The 27101-nt window shown below is 33.0% G+C and overlaps 1 protein-coding gene across 1 annotated transcript in view; it reads left to right on the top strand.

The window, feature by feature from the left end:
• The window catches only part of LOC107439767 (uncharacterized), a 169298-nt gene that overhangs the window by 8662 nt on the left and 133535 nt on the right, over positions 1-27101 (top strand). The window contains 5 exon segments of the mRNA XM_043051794.3: positions 7836-7977; positions 9108-9239; positions 14652-14772; positions 16943-17097; positions 24645-24758. Coding sequence (XP_042907728.2) covers positions 7836-7977; positions 9108-9239; positions 14652-14772; positions 16943-17097; positions 24645-24758 — 664 coding nt within the window.

Raw genomic sequence — 27101 nt, 5'->3', positions numbered from 1 at the left:
ATATTGCATATTTTTAAAGCATAATGCTAATTTGGCAACAACAAAAAAAAATATTTATTAAATTTGTCAGCTAATAATACAAATGGTTGGTATTTACATTGCTGTTTCAAATCACTTTAAAAAATTCCAATTGACAAAAAAAGATTTCAATTGACATACGAACGATACTAGCCAACATTTAAAAACTAGCATCAGTGAAACTTTTCATGAAAAATTTAATGAAGTGAATTAGAATTAATGAAACTGAATTACTGAATAATGCATATTACATTAAGCAAGCATAGTAAATAATAGATAAAGTTTGTGTGATTGTACGGTTATTAAAATATAAATACTTTTTCTTAATATGTTAGATCAAATTTTAGGTACAGGATTCAATTTTTCAGGAGGTCAAATTTTAGGTATATAATTAGATAAAATATCAATATATAACCATTTAACATATCTGTTCCAATTTTAATAACAAATAATCTATTTTGTTTCTTCAGAATATCAGTAATGTATTTTGAACATATTAAAATCATTTGTAGAATCAAATGTTATTTTCACTAAGTGTAATTTTTAAATAACATTTATACAAATCTAGATATACTATATGTAAATCAAAATTACAAGAAAGGTGAAGTAAGTCTAGAAGAGTGCTTAAATTACGTATCACAATGTGTGATTAGTAATTTTAAATCGAATTGCGGTGTATGTTTCTTAAATCAGAACAATATGAATAGCAAATTATACGAAACGCACGAACTAACAAGACGTAAATTACAATGTTTGATACATAAATCACTTTAATGTGAATTCTGTTGCGTGATTAGTAAAAAAATTTCATATAAATAGTGATCATTATGATGCAAATTGTGATGCGAAAGGTGCTTAATATAGAACAGCTATGTGTGATTCTTAAATCAATTTTGATGAGAATTGTGAGTGGTAATTCTTAAATCTCTCTTTTGTGAATCGCAATGCGTGATTTGTAAACTACTAGAATAAGAATCATGAGGCATGATTCTGAAATTAAATGCGTATCACATTACATGATTTAGAACAGGGCTCGAAAAAACTCAGAAATTTTACCCGTCACCGAGGACGGTTTGTCCAACAATGTACCCGTCCTCCTTTGAAACTAACCCGTAGCTTCTAAATAAATAAAAATATAATTTTCTCTTATTTATTACTAATATTTATATAAATTGCACAATGAATTAGTAGTTACTAGGATTACATTATACAGTAATAAAAGAAATACTAGGTTACTAATAGTAAAACCTAGTATTTCTTTTATGAAATAATTTAAATGAGAAAGGTCAAGTTATCTGGAATGTCAATTTATCCGAGGGTACTGCGTTATTAAATGAATCAAATCTGACGTTTGCCAGTTTCACAATCAAGCCAATGATTTACAGAGGTTTCTGCACAGAAATCTAAAAGGGGTTTTCCATTTAGATAGATGTTCATAATTGCGTTTAACGCTTCTTGTTTAAGACCAGTACGTAACGTGTTTTTTTTGTAAGTTCATTACTGAAAAGCCATTTTTTTAACGGCTGCAGTACTCCCAGACGAAGAAAACATCAATTCCACCATGCGCTGTATGTTGCTTTATTTCTAGATTAGAGGGTCATTTTAGAAGTGAGGCCCTAGACTCTTGTAAGATAACAAAAATTGAAAATATATCACAAACATTAACGGGAAAATGGCCGTCCGCGCGGACGTCGGATTTGTGAGGTTTGTTGTCCGCGGGGAATTTTTGACCGCCGAGGACGGGCGGACGGGCAGTTTTTCGAGCCCTGATTTAGAAATAACTTTATTTGAGATCATGATCATGTGATTGATAAATGACTTTAATGTGAATCATGGTGCGTGATTTATAAAATACCTTAATACTAATACCCTGATAAGTAATTTTCAAATCACTTTAAAGTAATATTCGATATGTGATTCATTAATCACTTTCATTTAAACCGCAATTTGTAAAACATTTTATATGAATTCCAATCCATAAATCAAGAATCAGTTTAATGTGAATCATAATGTTTATTCATAAACAATGAAACCTGTAGAACTAAATTTTATTTATTAGCAGTAAAAACTAAATGTAAAAATTCGATTATAACTGATAAAAAAATTAAATATCCAATCATAGAAAGAAACTAACGTACAAATTCAGAAAAAGACAAAATAAATAACTTTTAATATAATAAATCGAAATACAGCAGCTAATAAAGCAAATAATCTAATAAATAAAGCATAATCTAAATAAAGCAGCTAAATCTAAATTTGTTTTATTTTAATTTATAAAGTCAGGAAAACAATTCTAGCATGAAAAAAAAAATTATAAAAATTTAAGATATGCCTGTTAGCAGGATAGCACTTCATCAGGGGGCACACTGCCTGCAAACACATAGGAGCCTTTCCCATGTCAGTGGTGAAATCAAAACCTGACAGTGCCCCGAAGAACCATATTGGAAAATCAAATGATAAAAAAACAAATGGAAAAATGTAAATGGAAAGAAAAGAAAAATGACAAACAATCACAAAGTAAGTCATAATAATGACTTAAAAGTACTCAAAATAAGACACAATAAAGAAACGCCCACAAATAAGAAAAATAAAGTTACAGTTAGAATAGCCACATCAAAATATAATATAAATTGCAAAACCATTAAGAAAACTTTATAAATAAATCAAGTGCTGAACCATTTTTTGAAAATCTTGAAAAAATAAAACAGAAAAACATTAAATGAGTAAAAATCGTAAAAAAAGTGCTGCCATCTATAAGCTTCAGGAACATAAAATCCTAAATTTAACCTCATAGTTATTTTTTTATGACTTTACAAATTAAAATTAGTTATCCTTTGTACATAAATCAAAAGAACAAATAGGATAACACTATTAACCTGTCATAATAATGAAGTTAACACCATGGAACATATTTCTAAATCGATTAAACACTATATATCATTCAAAAACTATGATTACAAAACCTAAAATTTGCTAGAAATTTCAGCTTTCAAAACATCAGAGAGATGAATAATAATCTTGTGTGAAAAATCTAGGAGAGAAAAGTTTTGCATCTCCTTTAACCCCTTTTCACTCTTCAAGCATTGAAAATTGCATCTATCAGAATTTCTATAATCTTCCTTTGAATTTATTTATTATATTTTTACTGTTTTTTTTCTGTAAGAAAGATTAGTATCATTTCAAATCCTAAAAAAAATCAAGTACTTTTCAAGTACCCTATGGCAGAATTCAAGGACCTTTCGGGGCCCTGATTTTTTTCAACTAAATTCAAGGACTTTCAAGGGTTTTTAAGAACCGTGGGAACCCTGATAAACAAATATTATCTCAATTTTTTATAAATAATCGAGATTTGAAATTCATAAATAGCTAGTAGATATATATGAACTCTGTACTCTGAACTATTGAGTAATTGTCACCGATTCAAGAAATTTCCGTCCGAAAGTTCACACTTAAAGTGGAAAGCATGACACATTTGTTGAAGTCGAAACTTGTCCTACTTTTGTTATCATTTAAAGACGGTGATTGCTGTCACTGAAATCACGTGATGATAAGTTTCTCTCACAATGTTTAGAATTGTTGATGGTTGACCGCGCACTGCTGGGCCCAGATGATGCTACTTCCTCACAGAGCTAAAAGAATAGAAGAAACACTCCTTTGAAGAAACTCTCGCCGCCTCTGATTTTCTCTAGTGATGTAACGGCGTCACTTTTACTTCAAGAACGGAGCGTTCCTTTTTGTGACATATTCCAAGACATTCGTTGTTTTCTCTAATGACTCTCCTCTGATTTTTGCAGTAAATTACAAAAATTTAAAACTATAAACGAAATACCAGTTTGCGCGATTGCAACTTGCAAAAATTCAGATAGAATTACAAAAGGAAAAGAATTATAATTTTCCACGTGTTCCCTAAAGTAAATGTTGTTGTTGTTGTTAATTTACGTCGCACTAGAGCTGCACAATGGGCTATTGGCGACGGTCTGGGAAACATCCCGGAGGATGACATGCCATCTCAATTTTGATCCTCTGCGGAGGGGATGGCACCCCCGCTTCGGTAGCCCGACGACCTGCGCGTGAAGTCGGGCACTTTACGGTAGCACAGTTTAACGAGGACCCATACCGCACACCCTCGGTCCCTACTCAGGCTGATCCAAGTGGTCACCCACCCGCACACTGACCGTAGCCAGTGATGCTTGACTTCGGTGATCTGCTGGGAACCGTGTCTTAACGATCAGTCCACTGCGGGACCCTAAAGTAAATTAATAACTATGTATAGAATGGATTCAACGTCGCAAACGAAATGAGTCAGTTAATATGAAACAGGAATACGTTTATTCTATCGTTTAAGAACTTTTATAAAAATTCATTATCTAAGTAGGAAGCGCCTCGTTACTTCAAAAAGAAAGGCAGGCGAAAAAATTAAAAAAATGGATAAAATCAACGAAAATTAAAACGTAAATGAAAAGTATAAATAAAATGTATAGTATATAGTTAAAATTCTCCTAATTTCATAACATATTTTTTAATGTAGTTATTCTAAATATTTATGATTTTTTTTATTATATTCTCTTAAATTTAAATATCTATAAATTATATAATCTTAAACTTAAATATCCATAAACAATTGTAAAATTACTAATAAATTTCTATTATCTAGCATATTTTAAAATCAGGATTTTAAATTTAACCCAATTTACTGCTACCAAGCAATATGTAACTAAAAAAGTGTTGATATATGCTTTAATTTTTATTAATAATAAAAGTCAAAACAGAACTTTTTAAAATAAAGTATTTATGGCGTCATTTTCGACAACTAGTAAAATATCTAGAAAAGTTTAAAGTAGTCTAAAATGGGATTTTTTTTTAATCTAATGGTCGAGAAAGTATTTTTTAATCATGTTTTAGAACGAAAATAATAAGTTTAATTGAGTGAAGTTGGGAAGCTAATATCAAGAAAAAGTCGCACTTATTTTTACGGGGAGAATGATGCAAAGTTTTCATAATACCTTAGCTTGCGATCTCCGAGATTTGTGTACGGGGTGACGTCATGAGAAGGTAAGCTTCAGCTCTAAGAGAGGAATGAACCAGATATAGGTATGAATACAAATAGGAAGCATATAAAAAATATCCTAAATAAAAACCCATTACATCTATGTTTACATATAAAAGCCTATAAACTCATGCAAAACATGTAATTATTAAAAAGAACTAGAGTGCGTCTAATACTTTGATCTAATTATTATAAATTACTGATATAATGCTTGATATTATAAATATTCTATATTTATATAATATATCGTCTCATTTATCCAATCGATACACTAACGTTGCTAACCGGTGCTAACCGGTTTCAGTCACATAAAAACAATAAAACTGTATAGTATCACCTAATAATTAAGATGTTACCTAGAATCTTATAGTGCGTCTATTAATTTGGACAGGCACTGTATAAGCTGAAAGAGAATAAAATGGCGGACACTTGGGGTTTGTACCATTGGCCACAGAAATGCCAAAACTGCTACTCTCTTCTCGTTACCCAGTGGCGAAGCCACGGCGGTGGAGCAGCGTCGCCCACGTCCCACAACCACAAACCCGTTTATAGGGTAGGTTACATGCACACATTCACACAAAGAGGATAGCACATAGAACACAGAGAGGGAAAGAAACATCCATGCCCAGAGCAGAATTCGAACCCGCTGCCAATGGCTCCGCAAAAAGACACGCTAACCACTCGGCCACATGGTCGGCTAAATTCGGTTATTTTATTTGGAATTCATCAGTTCCATGAGAAAAAAAAACGATTAAATTTTTTTATAAATAAAAAGCTTTTTTTTTTAAAATTTATTCAATATATTTTTATATTGAATAAAATATATTTTATATTAATTCGAAGAAATATATAAATTTCTTAAATTTTATTGCTTCTTTTATGCCTGAATTTTTAATTAAATATTTTCACTCAAATAAACGAAATATTTAATTATTATTATTGATTAAATATTTAAAAATCATTACTGATTAAAGGGGGAAAAGATCTATTCTCGGAACCCATGTGACTCTTCTTCGGAAGTCCTCCTCAAATGCAAACTTTACCCAGGAGTTCCCTTGTCTTCCGGATTGAGTTCAAAACTACTGAGTTGAACATTAGTAGTTGTAATCCCAAAATGGTGTTGACTGTTCAAAGACGGTTGTTATAAAAGAAATTACAAGGGCGTATTTCTATAAAATGAAAAATTTTGAGAAACAAGCGCAAAATAAATTTTTTTTTGTGAATATTTTAAAATATTCATAATAATTCTATATTTGTTAAAATAATAATGAAATGAGCACTTTAGATGGGAAAAGTGATGATCCGGTTTCGACTGGCATTCAATGCGTTCATTTTGCTCTTAAATGTCACTCCCTTCTTGGTAAGTTCAGAGCAAAAAAGCCTTTCACGCTATCAAGGTCAAGCCTTCCTTTGATTTTTATCAGGCTGATTGATCGGTTAAAATGCCCTAGGGGCAAGCAACCTATTTAAATGGATCAACAGCACCAATTCATCAGCTTCCATTATCTTCGTAAGAATATTCAATTATTATTCCATTCATTACTTATTCAGAAATTTGAAGGTATTTAAGCTGATTTTGCAATTAAAGATTCATAACAGCTATTTTTACCTTCGCAAAAATTCCTTTTTTTAAATCCACTTTTAAGAACGTGAACGATTTAATTTTAACTTCATAGTTGATAATTCAAGCTTTTTTTTTTCATTTTCTGCTCTAGCTTCTGGGGGGAAATAATTTATAAAATTAACCGTTTCAACCAGTGTTTTTTTTTAAGACGATCAGTAAGCACTTAGAACATGCATACAATATGTAGTATATGTATACATGCATACAATATATATATATACATCTATAGTTAGATGCATGAAACATAATAAATAAAATTAGAAAATAAAATAAATCAAAATTTTTATGATAAAACTTAAAGATTATTTTGAAGTTGCATTTATTTTCGTAATATATTTGATAAATGCGATACTTCGAAATTAAGAATAATTAACCTTATATATATATATATATATATATATATATATATATATATATATATATATATATATATATATATATATATATATATATATATATATATATATATATATATATATATATATATATATATATATATATATATATATACAGGGTGATTCTAAAAAGATGGGCAAAATTTTAGGGAGTGATAGTTTTTTAGTACACACCCAAGTAGACAATTTTTATCAAAGAATGCATGGTCGAAAACAAAACGCGAAGGTGCTGGCGCATTTGAAAAGCTGTTTGATGCGAACATGAAGGCTCTATTCCTGTTGCGAGTTACTGCGCTGCGTTACTTGTCACCAAGCTTTCGGGCGGCTGAAGGGAAAGTTCGTGATATGCCTGGTGTGTTTCAGAATATTCGCCTATCTTTTCTTCGCCGTTGTACTGCTTGCATAGCCTCTGCCGACCACTGTTTTGAACACTTATTGTAATCACATGCCATTAAGTTTCCGTTTATAACTTAACTTCATTGTTCTTTGTGTGTTTTTGCCTCATATAAGAACATAAACTTCGGCGCCCTCTAGCGGTTTTGCTTTTTGTTTTCGACCATGCATTCTTTGATAAAAATTGTTTGCTTGGGTGTGTACCATCACTTCCTAAAATTTTGCCCATCTTTTTAGAATCACCGTGTATATATATAGGACTGTATATTATTTTGCCAGATATATTGAATTATTTTGAGGCATTCGTAAGAATCGTTCTACGCATGATTTGTGTAATTTTTGAGAGATTTTCTTACAGATCATTGGCTACTTCTAAATTTCAACCCACATATGCTAGAAGGGCTTTTCCTTGTTTTGATGAGCCAAGTTTTAAAACTACTTTCTCCGTTTCTCTGATGCACAGTCCAAATTATATAGCCCTCTCTAATATGCCAGTCCAAGTAAGTCATTATTTTCATCGGAATGTATCACGTCTTCTTTGATTATTTTAAGCACCTAAAGGACATTTTAAGAAACTTCAATACACTGAAACTTAAAAAAAAAATATTTTTTTTTTAATTTTTGATGTACGTTCCCATTCAAATTATGAGACGCACTGTAAGATTCTATGTGAAATCTTAATTATTTGATGATGCTATACAGCTGTATTGTTATTACTTGTTTACGTTTTGTTTGCACTTGTTTACGTTCGTGTATCAATTGGTTTACATAATAATGAAATTGGCTAAAAATAAATACAAATAGAAAGTATATGAAACGTCTCCTGAATAAAAAAACCCATTACATGTATGTTTAAATATAAAAGTATTGCCTATAAACTCGCGCAAAACATGTAATTATTAAAAAAACTGCAGTGCGCCTAATACTTTGATTGAATTATTATAATATACTATTATAATACCTGATATAATAAATATTCTATATCTATATAAGATATTATCAAATTTATACAATTGTCTAATTTGTATTAAATATCGTCTAATTTAATCCATTGATTCACGAACGTAAAGAAGTGCAAAGCGTAACGTAACGTAACGAACGTAAACAATATTCAGTTATATAAAAACAATAAAGCTGAATAGTATTATCTGACAATTAAGATTTTACTTAGAATATTATAGTGCGTTTAATAATTTGCCAGTGATTGCAATTATAAATATTACTATTTATTTATAACAATTTAAAATTCCTAATATCTTTCCTTCTTTATTAATTTTTTTAAAAAGTTTCTAAAAATCCAACTTTCTTTTTCGTAAATTTCTAAATTGAAACAGAACATATTTCTAATTTTATGCATTTTTGTTGTTGCTGCTGCAATTTACGGCTTAATATTGGCGAAACGTAAGAAAATAATTTAAGTAATAAAATATTACCAATTTTCAGCATTCATAATGTATAGAAGAAACAAAACAAACTTACTTGAGATAAAGGTCGAGAGAGAATTGCTTGCAAAAATTACTTAGTAGCCAATATGTTTAACCCAAGTCGTATTTTTGTTACATTTTGTTGATGCAATCGTTATGTACTCGTATGTAAATAATCGTAATTAATTTCAATAATTTTGAAACAGGCAACAAAACCCAGACAAAATTCCAGCCTAGTTGTGACGACATTCCAAAAATCCGTTCCCATGGTGACGTATCTGGTATGTTTCATTGTATGCGATTTCAAGTCGACGCAAACAACGGCAAATGGGAAACAAGTAAGATAATCCATATTTTTCTTTCCTTTTCTGCTCCAGAAATTAAAGAAAAAAACAAACAAAAAAAAACATATTTTTATTGAATATTTCGATACCGTACATAGTTTGTCTAAAGTAAGAACTCTCCTAGCCATTCGTCTGGACTCGTGGCGGTGACCATGGTAACGAGGTATAACTATTTCAAGTAAGGGTGTGGGGTTACTGTTTAGGACAGGCTCGGGCCGGCCAGAGAAAAGGAATCTTTTTCTTCTATTGGTGGGGCTACAGGTGCCCTAGAGCAGAGCTCTCTACCTATGGCAACACCTCGCATGCTTTCACTACTAGCGTGTGGAGAATCACAGAAGAAGGAAAGTTTTTGTCTTGATTTTTGAGTAGATTAAAATCGTTTAAGTTAGGAAGCTATATGGAACTGAAAACTACATTAAACATAGTTCTAAAAGAAAGCGTCATGAAAATGCTAAAAAATAATTTTAACAATCAAATACGAAAAATATTAAAGAAAGAAGAAATATCATACTAGTACATTCCTATACAACGGAAAAGAGGAGGAGAGGGAAGGAACCCAAGGCATGGAACCGGTCGCTTTCAAGGAAAGGCTCACGATTTGGGCACCACTTGGCATTCTTGGCGAACCAGATCAGTCTCCAAGTTGCTCTCCACAGCGCTTGTAAAAGCAGGACTTACTTTTTACATCTTTAGCAATGGCTTCAAACGTAACTTAAGGAGAAAAAAAAAACGGATGTTCTCCCAATATTGTTACAGCGATTTCCATCAACATTAATAGATGAAAAAACCTTCATCATCAGAAATTGTTTTTAGAAGAACAATTGAGAGCGAAGATGAACTGTTTTTCTTTTTTTAAGAAGGAGATAAAATAAAATAAAAATTTTCTGAAAAAATAAAAAAATTAGGGTCCAATAAAAGTAATTTGTATTAATTGTTTTATTTTACTAAAAAAGCAAAGCAATTAAATATTCCAGCTATAAATAACATGTTTATAACCTCCAGATTGTTTGGATGTTACTAAAATATTAAAGTATATGACATGATAATTGTAAATGATTGATTAGGACAGGATAAATTTGTGTTGACAAAAACTTTGTATAGAACTTTTGCATATAGAAGTTTGTTTTTTACATTACTATGCTTTGTTTTTTACATTATTATATTCTTGGTTCTTGACGGAAAGAAAGGAATGATAACACATAATTTATCTATTAATCTTTATTTTTTTAAAATAAAACTCTGTTTTATTTTCGTTGAGCTTTATATTGGATGTCAAGTTAAACATGTACAATATACATGATGATAAACTAAATTGAAAATCTTAGCGCATTCCCTAAATTTCGATTTATGTTTTTACTTTGCTTAATCTTTTTCCATATTTTTCTCAAGAAAATGGATTTTTCATCTCTCATTAAGTCTTCATGTCTCATTTGCATTTATAATTACTCATTAAAATAGCATTTATAACTCAAAATTTGACATGAGGGAATATTATCTTGGTGCTGCAGAATTCAGAATGAAAAACATACAGAATTATTTCCCACAATTTTTTATAAATAGTGTTGTAATTTGATATATTGAGATCATATTATTCTCCTCGTATAATTTAAGATTCATGGATTAGACAAATGGTTGAATATAGTAAAATTTGGTGGCAGTCCTAGCTTGCTTCTGTGGGAAGTGTAAATAAAAGTACATAAACTTATCTTCCAGGTTTTGAAAAATGTTATTAATTCCTTCCAAATACTGAGAGTAGCCAGAATTGCTAATGAACATTAGAAATACAAATATTTATATACATTAACATTTCTTCTGTGTTTTATAGCAATCTAGAGATACACCTAATAGAGATATATTCTAAAATATTGAAAAAACAATCTAATAAATGCCATATTTGACGTCGTAATTGAGAATTTGAAATTTTCCGATATCAAAACCTGTTTTCTTACTGCTCAATGTAAAATTGAATCCTTTTCTTGTGTAATTTTTCATTTTAAAGGTATTTTCATAATATTACCCACTATAATTAATACCAAATTTAAATCTGCTAATAAAATAGTTGAAAATTGCTTGGTATTTCTTTCAGAAATAAAAGAAACTAAAAATAAGTCACCCAATTGTTTAGTAATAAACCAACCACGCTTACCAATTCATTAAATTTCATAATTATTCCGTATTTTGTAAATAAAAATTCAGTAATCAGTGGAAAAATGCAGCAGTTGGTGAATTCTTAGGTCTACTTCATAAAATTAATTGACTAATAGTATGCAATAATAAAATCTGCATTATACATATTTATTTTGAAATCTATTCACCATATTATCTGAAAGTTATTTAGAAAATTCATGTTTGAAAGTATTGAATTGAAAATCAACATGCATTGTGAATACAATATGACCTTTGCAGTTGAGACTATGATTATTATGTAATTTGTCCATTTAATTGCATCTATAAAATATGATAGAAATATTTTGGCAATTCTTTGCATAAATATGTAAAAAAAAAAGAGTTCTTCTATGTTATTTTACATAAAACATGGAAGGAAACTATATATTTTTAATTTTTTAAGAAACTTCTTAATATTTTTTAAGTCATTGCTCTCTCATGTTCTCTTATTTAAAAATGAGGAATTAAACACTACCTTGGAAATTTAATCACTTTAACTAGATAGCAATTTAGAAATCTCTAGCACTGTTTCAGTATTATTTTGAAGTCGCATACAGATATCTAAGAAAAATAAGTCTTTAATACATCTTTCACAATAAACAGCTTTGCATCTTTCAAAATAAACAATTTATTACGACCCTAAAAAAAATTTGATCGATTCTAGAGAATTCAGCGACCTAAGTTTTCTTATTCTCTTTCAAGAAATCTGATAAATTTTAAGTTTGATTAAATTTTTAACTGTTTTTCAGACAGGAAAAAAAAATGTTAACACAAATGAAATAGCTTCTCAATCAACATCAACCATTATCCTCCTAGACCAGAGGTCACCAAAGTGGTCTATATAGACCCCCAGGGGTCTATTTAACATAAGCGGGGGTCGATCTAAGCCAGGCGGTCGAATGGGGGTCGATCCGTACCGGAAGGGTCGATTGGTCGAAAAATTATCAGTATTTTTCAGATATGTGACAATTAGAAATAAAAGAAGAAGACTTGGAAATATATATAGGTAATCTTCAAAAATTGAGCGACGATTTTAAACTGCGTTTTGTTGATTTGGAAAACATTGACATCTCTGATAGGATTATTGTGCCATTTTCTGCTCAAATTGAAAACGTGGACATCAACCTGCAAGATGAGCTTGCTGAATTATTATGGGGATTTAAAGCAAAGATGATTTTTAAAAAATTAACGATAAGCAAATTTTGGACAAATATAAATATAATGCAAAAATATGTAAGACTTTACGAAATAGCTCAGCCATTTATGATAGCATTTCCAAGTTCCTATATGGTTGAAACCGGTTTCAGTCACGTAAATTCAATCTTAACTAAGAACAGAAATAAATTAAATGTGGAGTTTCGAGGGGATTTCAGATTAAAATTGACCAATTTTGAACCCAATATAACGAAACTTGCAGGAAAAGAAAACACCAGGCATACCCATGTCATTGATTAAGAAGCAATAAATCCGTAGTTACTTTACTTATTATTTCTTCTTACTTATTATTTCATAAATATTAAGGTATTTATATTTCAATATTAATATATTTTTCATAAAACTATTGTTACACTATATACTATTACTTTAATAAATGTTCAAAATCACAAAATAAATGTACAAACACAGTATCTAATAGAGTTTTATTTTAATTAACAGAAAATTACTTTTATGGGGGTCGATGGAGATTTCGAAAAATTATGTAGGGGTCGATGATAAAAAAAGTTTGGCATCCCCTGTCCTAGACCAACGAAACAGGGTTGCTGCAAGATAAGGTGTGGCGCATTAATAGGTAGGATTACCATATTTGCGGTTTTCAAAGCGTTTATTCTCGACCGCGCCAAGCGGTGCCTAAAGCCCTAGAGTGGTCTTATCTCCAGATGGCGTATTCGGTCATTGCGATCGCCTATTGAAGAGAAGATACCCTCAATGAAATGTACTATTCTTGTTTCCGTAGCTGTAGAAGACTCTTTGGCTGGAGAAGTTCTTACCATAGACGAACTATACTATGGAATTAATATATGGGTGAATCAGTTATGCCCGGAAAATATTTGATATAACGCGATCATCGGACCTGCCGTTCCTTGGGGTCGTTGTCTTGCTCACGACACAGGAGGCCATCGGGTCGAGACACGACGATCTGCCAAATGACAATTTTGTGACTGGGACAGTCAAAACAATATTGTATTGCTAAATTGGTTCCTTGGTCATTGTCTCCAAAACGCATCTATTCCGGTTCAGATTTAGTCGAGATTTCCAACTATCTATTTGCTTCAGTTATCTTCTATTTTATTTTATTTTAACAGTCGTTGAACAGCCTACCCAATTTTGAATTTACGACTGTTCAACTCCGTGCCCTTGTCATTTTGATCCCAATCCAAAAGGTAAAGGAGAAATTTGCCTTTGCGGAGAACTTTTTCAGGAAACTTACCCGCATTTGCTTTGTATGGTGAGGAAAACCACCCACGTGTAGCCTGACGGATGGATGATATTTCACCTCAGCACTGTGGTCAGCGCAAGCAGGGTGCCGTATTGACCAGTCAATGGTGCTTGATTAATTTTGGTATTAGGAGCTTTTCGTATCATGGTAATGTCTGCAATTTGAATTAATACTATATTTATTAATGCAGGTAAAATTATTATACTTGGAACCTAATTAAATGCTTCTCCTTTCAGTGTTAATATAGATGTTGTACCTTTCTCTCGAAAAGTACTAAATAAAAATCAATTGTTTTATATTTTAACAATCATGAGTTGGTTTCAAGCATCATTCCCGAAGATCTTTATTTTGATGGAATGTACTTATAAAAACGTGTTTTGCTTAATCTAAAAACATAAAGCCATCGGCAAGGACGAAAGATAATTAAAAAAAATTATTATTATTTTTTATTGTGCCGGTAAGTTCTTTGTGCAAAATATCGTCGTGTTCTTCAGTTCTGATTCATTATTTTTATTTACCCCGTAAGGAGAGCGGGTAATTCAGCTAGTAATTAATATTTTTCACTAGGTTTTGCAGTCATTGAAATGTGTTTCATTGAACATAGTTCGGAAATTTTGAGATGGTTAGTATTTTTAAGAAGCTTGAGCCATTTTTAAAGTTTATGATTCGAAAATACTTACAACCATAAAATTGAGTAAAGATGTTCAATGGAACGCATTTCAACTGAAGCAAAAATTATTCAAAATTATGAACTGTGATAATAAATAAGAAAATGTTTAAAAATGGACGACTTGTTTTTTCAGTTCAGAGTGTATTCTTCCGCAGACCAAGTCAACAAGACCAAGTACGCACTAAAGTTCGGTGCAAGGGTATTGGAGTATTACGAGACCTATTTCAATATTGAATATCCCTTACCCAAACAAGGCAAGTTATTTTTCTTGACCTTCAAATAATTGCAGATAACTTTGATCGACGAGTTTATTTGAAGTTGTAAAGACAAAGTAATTCCTGAGAGTCTATCACTACAAATATCAAATAACTAGTATATAAGACATGACTAACTTGATTCCATCTTGAGCTACCTTTTGATAGATGAAGGTTGATCCAGAAAATATATAGAGTATATCCAGAAAATATTTTTTCAGGATATACTCTATATATTTCCGACCCCGAGATTAAGAGAATATATACTCCATATATATTCTCTTAATCTCGGGGTCATGGGTTCGATCTCCATCCACGACTCCCAGTGTAGTAAATGGTGACTGATGCACGTTAAATCTGTGGAGTCACAAAGTCCTCCACGTTCCCATAACAAATCATACCGTGGTGGGGGAGTACTGCGGCTTATCTACCACTACAAAAATACAATTCCAATTCACTAGTATACAAGTATTGTCAACCGTCATCTATGAAAAGGTACCCCACCATAGAATCGTGTTAACATGTCTTATATACTAGTGTCTTATATACTCCCACCAGAATTATATCTGTTATAGAATTCGATGAACGGATATCACTAGTTGATTCATTGTTGTTTTTGTGAGAAGCCGAGAGAGCTGTATTAAGATCTCCGTTCATTTGAGTTCGGGTCTTGAGAGCTGTATTAAGTTCACGGTCGTGGTCGCTTCTGTGTTGCCTTTAGCAGTCGAGTGAATACGTTGTACGATGTGGGTAATCGAGACTGAGTAGCAACAGCGAGAGGAGGTAGATAGCGTAGCAGTCACAAATAGCAAATCAACTGTTCAATGTGGACCATCCATCGAAGTAGGCGCGTTCATATCTAAGTGAGTGTTACTGTCAACGTAGGCGTGTTCGCATCACGTCCGGGTCACCAATGTGGGGATATATTTATCGACCCTGTCAACCGTCATGTATGAAAAGGTACCCCACCATAGAATCGAGTTATCATGCCTTATATACTAGTGAATTGGAATTGTATTTTTGTAGTGGTAGATACGCTACATTACAAATAAATCACAAAAATATATAATGTTTGAAAAAAAATTACAAAATAATTGTTGAACACTTCATACATAAATGGAGAAATTTTTAATCTGCTATCGCAATAATATATAGGATAAACTATAGCATTAAATACTTTGAATGTAGGTTAAAATTAGATAATCGAGTTACCGGACAGTAGTAGTATTTTAAATAATAATCTCTTTTTACAACAATTTGAAACTATTAAAAAACTAACAATACAAATCAGAAAGTTTTTTTTTTGGAAGCATATCTTAAAATGCCTCCGCAGAGTTCATTTTTTCAAAAATGAAGAAAAATTTGCGTAATTTCTCCCGTTACGTTTGCATAAAATTTAAAAATTGTATAAAATTAATGAAATTTGTGTTTAAAGTTTTTGAACCAATAATGAAACATAAGGGTTATATTTTATAGCCATCGTTGAACAGCTGACCCAATATAGGGTTTACGAATACTAATGTTCAACTTCGTAGCCTTGTGATTTTGAACACAATCCAGAAGACAGGTGGAACACCTGCGTAAAGTATTAGGAAAAAAGTTGCCTTCATGGAAGACTTTTTGAATGAAATAATTCGCATTTGTGTCTCATAAAGAGGAAATCCACGAAATCCTCCCACGGCTAGCCTGACGGCAAGGGGACTCTAATCCATGATTCCTCTACCGTTGAATATATTTCACGTCAGCACTGTAGTCGGTGCAAACCGGGTGCGAAATTCGCATCGACCAGCCATCGCTGGGATTCGAACCCGGTTCTCCTCATTGGGAAGCGAACACTCTATAACCTGAGACACCACAGCTGTTATAGAAATACTTTTTGTTATTAATATCAACAGTTTTTTTAGCGCTTAAATGCCCCTAAGCCATCGTTGGTAGACTACAGTGCGTCCAATAATTCGGTCTAAATATTATGACATACTAATATAATATCTGAATATTCTATATTTATATTATACATCGTCTAATTTAACCAAGTGAAGCACTAACGTAAACAAGTGCAAAACAGTCACATAAAAACAATAAAGCTGTATCACCTGAGTAATTAAGACTTCACAAAGAATCTTAGAGTGCGTCTTTTAATTTTCGCCAGTGACTCTGTTATGTTTTGCAGACATGATTGCCATTCCTGATTTTGTATCGGGTGCGATGGAGCATTGGGGTATCATCACTTTCAGGGAAACCTCTCTGCTGTACGATGAATCCAAGTCCAGTCCATCTCAACTTCAGAGGATCTCTGCTGTCATATCACACGAAATGGCACACATGGTATTTCTTTTCTGCATCTTTTAGCTTTTCTTTTTTTACGATTACTGTGGGGTTGTCATACATCATTTAGTGTATTTTTTTAATATAAATTTTTTTTTTAAAGATCCCCTATCCGGATATCCGGTTGTTATGGTTTTAGAATGTTTGTCGTGGTTTGAGTATGTTAGTGCCTGTGGTTGAAAACATGAGATGTGTATGTGGACAATGCTGCACTCCCATTTCTATGGCAATATTCCGGAAAGGCCTATTTCTCTTCCAGCAGGATAACTGTTCCATTCACACATGGTTGGAAGAAATGGGTGTTCAAAATCTCCTCAGAACCCCGATTCCATAGAACGAATTAAAGCGTAGATTAGGTAGCCAGACTGCAAACACTCACTTCAGCTGTGATGGAAGTCCTATCAAAAACTGGAGTAAAGTATTCGTGTGCAGGCTGTCATCGATGCAAAAAGAGGGACCCATATGCGTCTCAGGGACTCTCTAAGTTCATAACATTGGGAGTCCGTGCACTTTGGACAGATAGTGTAATACTGATTGTAAATTGCAGCAAACAAATAAATTTCACGGACGCCTTTTTAATGTTATTCAAATGAACTACTAGTTCTACAGATGAATAAACAAATACAAATTAAAACTTAACAAAAATTTATTAATTCTAAAGCAATCTCAATTTAGTGATATTTTCAAAACCTAACTAATTCGAACACTGAAATAATCGCCACAAAACATTTCAAGAAGGTTGCCAACATAAAAACCAAAGTTAAAGAATAAAAATTTAATGAAAGCAGCAGCAGTCAGAGTCACGTGACACCAACTATAAAAACATATTACAATCTCTAACATACTCCCACCTTGCAAAGTTAGGCTTATTGAACTTTGCAACCAAAATTTTACGAAAGTTGGAACTTTAAACTAACTGGAGCTAAAAATAAAAAGAATGCTCATAAGTCCAACCGAACAGGAACTTTGATGATTCTTCCCTACTTAGTTTAAGGAAAATAATTCACCTCTAAAGCTTCATTGTTTTCTACAAAATCGTCAGTCCTTCTAGCAGCTTTTAAAACCTCAATATCTGTTTTGGTAGATACTTCTAATGGGTAAAGCCTTTGAAATGGACGGATCCTTTCACCCTTACTGGTCCAGAGTCTTGCAACTCTAGGAATACCATCTTTACCAGGAAAAGTTTCTAAAATAACTCCAAGTGGCCAATCGATACGACGGACATTGTCATGTCCTATTAACACAAAATCACCAACGTCTAAAACGTTATTTCTTCTTACCCCTTTGTGGACTAAAAGAGCAAGGTATTCATTTCGAAATCTTTGTCTGAGGTTTTCACGTAGCTTCTGCAAATACTTTATTCGTTTTATGAGGCAAGATCGGTCTACATTATCTAGATCTGGTATTTCGCTGTTACCGCCACCGTGAATAAACATTTCGGGTGTCAACGGTACTAATTCATTTGGATTATCTTGTATGTAAGTGAGTGGACTTGAATTTATTATTGACTCACAGTCACACAATATCGTGTAGAGTTCTTCGTAATCGATGGTAGATTTCCCTAGAACTCGACGTAGTAGTTCTTTGAGCATTCTGACCATTCGCTCCCACCACCCACCCCACCATGCTTCGGTAGGTGGAATAAATTTCCAAGTGATTCTTTGAGCGGTTGAGTATGCGGCTATCTTGTTCCAATCTAATGTTTTCAATGCTCTGTTGGCTCCCACAAAATTTGTGCCGTTGTCGGAATAAAGGATTGAAATCCGGCCTCGTCTGGTAATGAATCGTCTGAGAGCTTGGATATAAGCATCTGTGGTGAGTGATTGCACCAGTTCAAAATGGACCGTTTGGTAAACGGCGCACGTAAATAAAACGATCCAAGCTTTTCCTTTTGACTTCAAGTAGAGAGGACCAGCATAATCTACACCACTTACCTCGAAGACTTTTGTCAAGGTAACTCTTTCTCTAGGCAGCGGAGCGAAGGGAACTTCAACTGGTTTAGATTTGAAACGCTTGCATGTCACGCATTTAGAAATGACTTCTTTTACTAACTTTTTAGCCTTAAGAATCCAAAACTTCTCCCTAAGTCTGACAAGTACGATAGAAGAACCAGCATGCATTGATTTCTCATGCTCTTCTCGTATTAACTTCATAGCGAAACTATTACCAGGTAAAAGAATGGGAAATTTAAAATCTTCAGTTTCATCACTATTTACAAGTTTGGTTCTTATTCGCAGTAATCCCTTTTCATCTCTAAATGCTTGCATTTTGTTAAGAAACTTCTCATCTTGAAACACTTTTAATTGCATGGATTTAAGCACTTGAGTTTCTGCTTCTTTGAATTCTTCATAGCTCAAGTTACCTTTTAATTTATTTTCATGTAATGTGTCATGCATGAAACGAAGAATCCATGACACCACTCTGATGTTTCTACTGTAAGAGGAAAAATGATCGCTCCATATTTCTGTAACTTCAATATTTACAATTGAAGATACGATCGTTCTTCTTTTTTCTCTAATCACTTCTTCTTCATTGACATCTTCCTCTGAGTCGTTAGTTGGCCATTCACGGGATGGAAGGTACAACCAACAGGGACCCTCCCGCCATTTTGACTGGCACAATTGCTTAGCTGAACAACCTCTACTTGGCCGATCCGCGGGATTCAAGGATCCAGGTACATGCCTCCATGCTTGAACTGGTGTCAGTTTCCTAATTTCTTGAACACGGTTCTGTACGAATACACCCCACGTTTCTTCTCTTTTCAACCAAGCTAACACTGTGGTGGAGTCTGTCCAAAAATACACATTGTGGGTTTTAAACTCTTTTCGTACCTCAGTGGATAGACGAGCAGATATTGTGGCACCAAGAAGTTCTAATCTTGCAATTGTTGTCTCTTTTTTCCCACAAGGGGCAATTCTTGTTTTACTTTGTACCAGCTGTACATAAACATTAGTCATATAACAAACTCGCAGAAAGACTACTGCCGAATAGGCATACTTGCTTGCATCACAAAAAAAGTGAAGTGAAATATTTTCAACTCCCTTATCGCAGTGCAACCATCTTGCCACCCTCACATTCTTCAAATATTCAAGCTCATTTAACCATTTTAGAAATTCTTCGCTCGTTTTTATATCAACTTCAGCGTCTTAACCAATTTTAGACTTCCACAAATATTGTAACAAAAGTTTTGGACGCACCATCACTGGACTGGTTATCCCTATGGGATCAAAAACTTTGTGTGAAGCTGATAAAATATTTCGCTTTGTGATCACTTCATTCTTTGTTTCATTAACATCAGGAATATTTATGGAAAGAGTATCACTTTGTCTGTCCCGTATCATTCCTAGAATGTTTGTTGACCTTACAGTGGATTCAGCGGGATTAGTGAACTCCCACCCTCTTAAATCAAATTTTCTTTCAGCCATAATTTCTGTGGCAACTTCAATGAACTGCTTTAACTCTTGCTCAGTTTCAACACTAACTAAACAGTTATCCACATAAAAACTGAGTAGTAGTTGGCGGATAATGCCTTCAGGATATCTTCCATTTCCTTGTGTGGCTTCATCTAGTTTGTTTTCTAAGTGGTATCGTATGGTTGACGCTAGCAAAAATGAACTACAAGAAACACCGAAGACAACTCTTCGATGACGGTAATGTTTGAGCTCACCTTGTTCGTCGTGCCATAGAAAATCTCTATCTGGCTTATGGAGACCTATTTGCAAAAAAGCTTTGCGTATATCTGCTGTTATGCCAAACTTAATGGAGGCGAAACCTTGTCATTATGGAAGGAATTTAGGCCCTTTTCAACACAGTCATTAAGACTGGGATGTCCCTTTTGTTTAGACGAAGCATTAAACACCGGCCTAATCTTTGTTGTACTGTTCTCCTTCACTACGTGACGATGTGGCATATAGTGACAAGTCAATTTCAGTTCTTCTACAGGAACCTCTTCGATGATGCCTTCTCGTTCCCAGTCTTTGAAAACATTTCCATATTCCTCAAACAAATTTTCTGCTTTAAGCTTCCGAGTTGTTACTTGCAATCCTTTTAGTGCTAAATTAAAATTGTCGGGCAAAGGCAAATGTACGTCAAGCCAAGGTAGACTAACAAGGAAACGTTGATCTTCAACTTTAACAGTCTTTAAGAAATGATCTACCGAAGCGTTATAAAGTTCTTCTTTAGTCTCCTGTTCTGATGGATCCTGTATCCCTATGGTATCCAATGTCCACATATCTGATATATCCATTTCTTTCACTAAAAGAGAAGTTACCAACATAGAATTGCATAAAGATGTATCGCTTTCAGGTACTTTTCCCGACTAAGTCCAACCAAGTAAAGTTTCAATGGCGACAAGTCCACAAGTTAATACTTTACGCTGGCCTGTCATAAGCTTCCCTATCACGTCAGCTCCAAGAAGTACTTGTACAGGTTGCAATTCATTACCAATATCTGATAAAGTTATCTTCATTTCCTGAAGCTCCTTGATCCACGGACCTGAAGTTACAGGTGTAATGTTATTACATATAGAAGACTGATCCAAAGCTTCCATGTTACAAGTTATGCTGTTTTTAGGATTTCTTAATCGGATTCTATAACATGTATGTTCATACTTATCAGAGTTAATACCACCAAATAAAGAATGTATAAGCGTTTCTTTTCTTACCGGAGTATATCCCATTTGTTCCACGAGACTTTTCAAAATATACGTTTTTTGGGATCCGGAATCTAATACAGCTCTCACTAGAATTTCCTTGTTATCTGAAACCAGTTTGATTTTTAATGTCTGAAGATACACTTTGGGACCATAAGTAATGTTAGACATGTTAATCTCAGAACTTTCACATTTCTCACCACTTTCTCCTGATTCTTTACCTCGGGTATCTAGCTTCTCACACATAAGTGGCGCATGTCTTTTACCGCATACAATACATTTGATAAACATTTTGCACTTACGTACTGGATGACCAGGATTCAAACACGCAAAACAACACTGGTTTTTTCTTACTATATCTTGTCTCTCGGCTAAACTCATCCTTTGAGCGGTGAAACAGTCTGAGCTGGAGTGCTTTCCAGAACAAAAAACACATAATTTCTTTACCTCTTTTGAAGCCGCAGTAAGTAAATTGGCAGCTGTAGGCACTCTACCTGAAATCAAAGGCTTTCCTTTTCCCCTAAAAGTTTGGTGATTTTCACTTGAACCCAAACCAAACCCAGTCATGGCTAAATTTATTCTTTCCTCTCCTTCAGTTTCAGTTTTCTGGAAATTCATCAAATTGTTCAGTCGTTCTTTAGCATCAGTTGAAGCTGCGTTAGAAGGACTTCTGTTCCATGCTTTCAGGAACTCTTCTTGAAAACAAGATTCAACCATTGGATAAAGTATTGAAGCACATTTATCAGTTGTTACTCCTAGTGTCTCTAATGCTCTAAGGTACGATTCAAGTTTATCATAGAGAGAAGTCATTAAAATTTTCTAATTTTTCTGAACCGAAATTATTAATCTTAATAGTTCGCGAACATAAACTTCTACCAAAAGTTCATCTCTTCCAAACCAAGCTTTCAGACTATCAATTACCTTGGCGTAGTTAGCTCCGGTTGGCGGAAAGCTCTCTACAACTTCTCGCGCTCTAGATCCGCTTACAGTAGCTTGAATAAGGTACTGAAATTTATTTTCGGGAGCAATATCTACATCTTGATGAATCTGTTGGAATTGGCTCCAAAAAGGTAACCATTCCTTGATATCCCCACTGAATTGTCGAAACTCTAATTTGGGTAAATTAAATTTCCTCCTAGCACTAGTAATCATAGAATTTTCGGACTCACCTGCTATTGCCACTGGCGGGTTTACTTGAATTCGCGCCAACTTCAGTTCATGTAATCTTATTCTTTCCCGTTCTTCATATTCTAATCGTTTTTGATCCGCCAATTCTTTATGCTTCCGGTCACTAACAGTTGTTACCAAAATATCTTCAACAAACTGTGGATCTTCGGAATACTGCTTACTTTTCAAAATTGCTTCTTTCAGTTCCGATATTGTGACCTTTTTCTCCAATTAGCGCCAATCTTCGAACAACAAATCTTATTTTTAAAATCCTTTTGCTGCTTGAAACATTGTTTCGAATCGGAAAAAATGTCCTGTCACGGACGCCAGAAAATGTAAATTGCAGCAAACAAATTTCACGGACGCCTTTTTAATGCTATTCAAATGAACTACTAGTTCTACAGATGAATAAACAAATACAAATTAAAACTTAACAAACATTTATTAATTCTAATGCTATCTCAATTTAGTGATATTTTCAAAACCTAACTAATTCGAACACTGAAATAATCAACACAAAACATTTCAAGAAGGTTGCCGACATAAAAACCAAAGTTAAAGAATAAAAATTAAATGAAAGCAGCAGCAGCAGTCAGAGTCACGTGACACCAACTATAAAAACATATTACAATCTCTAACACTGATAGTAACAGCTATGACCACAAACACAGACGGTCAGAGACAAGCTAAGAAGCTGAATAGTGATTGTCCCCGTGTAGGTCAAAAGGAGCTTCTTAAGCTAAACAGGAACAGCTTGAGGAAGATCATTAGATGGACACTGCGCCATCAGGAGATACCTATACGTAATGGGTATTGAATCTAATGCTCTTTGTAGAGGTTGTCATCCTGAAGAAAAGACTTCGTGGCATGTACTACGTGAGGTCTATTTTGCTCAAATATTTGAGCATTTAGGGCAACGCTGCATTAAGACTTGGAAACTGCAAGATGTTCCTGTAAGGTGTTAGCTGAACTTTGTTTTAGCCTTAAGGATTTCTTGCTAATCATGATTTAGGATTAGGGTACAATAGACCTCTGGTTGATGTGCCCTGATCTCTGGAGCTGCCCATCCTCTAAATCTATTTATCTACAGCTATGATGCATTATTCTGAAATATACTGATAGCAACGTACTTTTTCTGTCTACTCGAAATAATTGCATTCTCACTCGTGCAATGATGCAAGGAATGCAATACAATTTAACTTTGAATGAGAGGGAAATATTTTATATGATAAATAATATTGTTAAATATTACGTAGCCAAATGTTTAATTAAACTCCGATATAGTTTGTCATTCATCCTTACATAGCCGAAACACGGATTTAGGAATAGAGGACAGAATTGTCGATATATTTGTTTTAGTTATTTTGAACTGCCGGAATCTTATTGACTTCAGTAAATAAATTAATTCCGTTCTTATTGACTTCAGTATATAGTTTGCCTAAAGTAAGAACTCTTCTAGCCATTCGTCTGAACCCATGGCTGTGACTATGGTATCGAGGTATAACTATTTCAGAGAGAGGTGTTGGATCATTGTTTGGGACAGGTTTTGACTCAGTCTGGTTGACGAGAGAATATTTTTCTTCGATCTATTGTGTTAGCCCTAGAATGAAGAGAAGCTACTTGTGCTGCTTGTTTCCATAGCAGCAGACAGCCTGCGAATTGTTGCAGGAGTAGTTCTTACAGTAGACAAACTATACATTTGTGAATACGTTTGTTATGCTCGTTACAGTGGTTTGGGAATCTGGTGACAATGGAGTGGTGGGACGATGTGTGGATCAACGAAGGATTTGCCAGCTACGTCGAATACAAAGGATTGCAAGATCAACATCCTGAATGGGACATTGTAAGTAATTTTTTACCCTTCATCCGAAAAAAACACATGATTCTTGGAAGAAACTGAAAACACAAATGTTATGAAGTATTGTAAGAAAGCTTAAAGAAATTAAATATGCATGGCCCGATAGTCAAAAGCCTTTCACATTAACTTAGTTAAAAACAATTAATATAAAATATTTTTTGTTTCAAAGTCAATTTCTACTTAGCTCAACAAATAAAAATTTTATTTTACTTACTTTTTCTTTAATAATTAAAATTTTATCTCCTACATGAAACTAAAATTAATTTATTGCATTTAATTAATTTATTACATTTAATTAATTAATTGTATTTAATTACTTAATATTTGGAAAAAAACTGCATTAACATCAAGCATCGTCCACTGCAAGTTTAAAAGAATGTAATTGAACTTGAGTGGATTAATAAAAAGTATTTTATTAACGATTGAGAATTTGAACAAGATATATAAATATGTAGAGGGAGAGTTTGAACTAATTGGGTATACTATAGCCTACGTCACAGGTTGTGTTATTCCTACTGAATTTAACCCATGAACGGCATTTTCTGCAAGCCTAACTTCAAGCCACAAATAAACAAACGAAGTGTTTGATCGTTTAAATAGCTGCTCGCCAGATTTTATTGCATTATAAAGAAAAGTAATTGATATTCGATTTTTGATTAATAATTGATTTATGTGGATAGTGGCATAGAATTTAGCATTGCGTCATGGTAAATGTTATTCCTACTAAGTGGAAGTAGTTGTGTTTTTTTTATATTATACCCAATTGTAGGGATTGAAAAAAAAAGGCTTGTGTTATCAGACAACTATAAAGTAATAAATTTGGTGACGTGGACAACACGTGCAACCACGCAATGTACTTTATTAAATTTATCTGACACAGTGAATACATAATTAAATATTTAAATGTTCTCAATAATCTATTTTTTCATATAGAGCTATAAGTTATAAATTATCACTGATGTTATTTTTAAAATTTGTGAAATTATGATACTATTTGTAATTGTGAAGGAAACATATGTTTTTTAGAATACATTTGTTTATGTGACTTCTTTATTTAGTAATATTTATAAAATTTTGATAATGCTATTTAACTTCATTCTAATTTTATGTAATTATAAAATTAGGTTTCACTGTCATTATTACTATTACATAATAATTTTAAACAATAGTTAATATTATTTTTAAAGAAAGTCATAAATTTTTTTCCGCACATTATTGTGTTTGGGAAAAGCAAAATTTTCAGGTTTTGCACAACACAGTATAAGCCGGTAAAGATAGTTTTTTTAATGGATTTGCTGAGATTGTGATAAACTCATCTTAATACATTTTCTTTATCTTATTGTACAGATTTTAATCATAATTTTATCCCGTTAGAAAAGGAATAATTTGAAAAATTAGAAAATTCAATGAAATTAAATCTAAAAAATTCAGTAAAATAGTTAAAATGATAGTATTATACTAAAATCTCTAAGCAGCAAAATAACTTGGGCCCTCATTGAACCAGAGTCTTGGCTCAATAAGGGCTCAAAGGCCGATATTTTTCAGATATGGGCCCTATATAGAATTGTCCGATAAACCCGATATTCTACTGCCACTTTACAACCAATATCGGCCCTCTAAGGAATTGTCAGATTCACCTGATATTTAATATTCATTACTAAGACAATATAAGTCCTATATCGACCCTATATGGGCCTATATTGACACTACATAGGACCCATATTAAAAAATTTAAACATCCCAATATTGGTCCCTCGGAGCATATTCATATGGGAACCATATGGAGCCAATTTTAATAATTGTTGGCTTGGGATGTTTTGATAGGAGTGAGAAAATTTATAAACCGCTTCCCTTATCAATTTTTTTGAAAACAAAATGCAAAAATTTACATATTTCATTAATAAATATTAGAAACTAAAACGAAACATAATGCATAAGTTTTAAGTTGAAATTTAAATTTTTTTTTTCTTTTGTGTAAAAAACATTTAGTTCATTACCATCCGTATACTATTCCGATTTATTTCGGGCAAATGAAAAAAGATAAATATTAATCTTTGTATGAAGTATTTAAAACAAGAGAAACAAAACATTCCAAGCGTCAGTGAAGTGATACGCTATTTCTTACTATTTTTTTTATATATATAAATTCAGGAACCATCGTATACACAATCGCGCAGTCCCACAAACCAACAATAAAACTTTCAAAACTTAGCAAACTTCCAATCACGGCAGATTTTTTTATTTTGTTCATCCAGCAGAGTAAGAAAGTGATAATACAAAACGTACCGACAAGTTCTGCAACGCCCGAGTTTTCTAGGAATAATAAAT

The sequence above is a fragment of the Parasteatoda tepidariorum genome, chromosome 6 (genome assembly GCF_982258835.1).
Source record: "Parasteatoda tepidariorum strain Cologne lab strain chromosome 6, Ptep-v5.0, whole genome shotgun sequence".
Classification (NCBI taxonomy): domain Eukaryota; kingdom Metazoa; phylum Arthropoda; class Arachnida; order Araneae; family Theridiidae; genus Parasteatoda; species Parasteatoda tepidariorum.
This window is presented reverse-complemented; position numbering and strand designations above follow the sequence as displayed.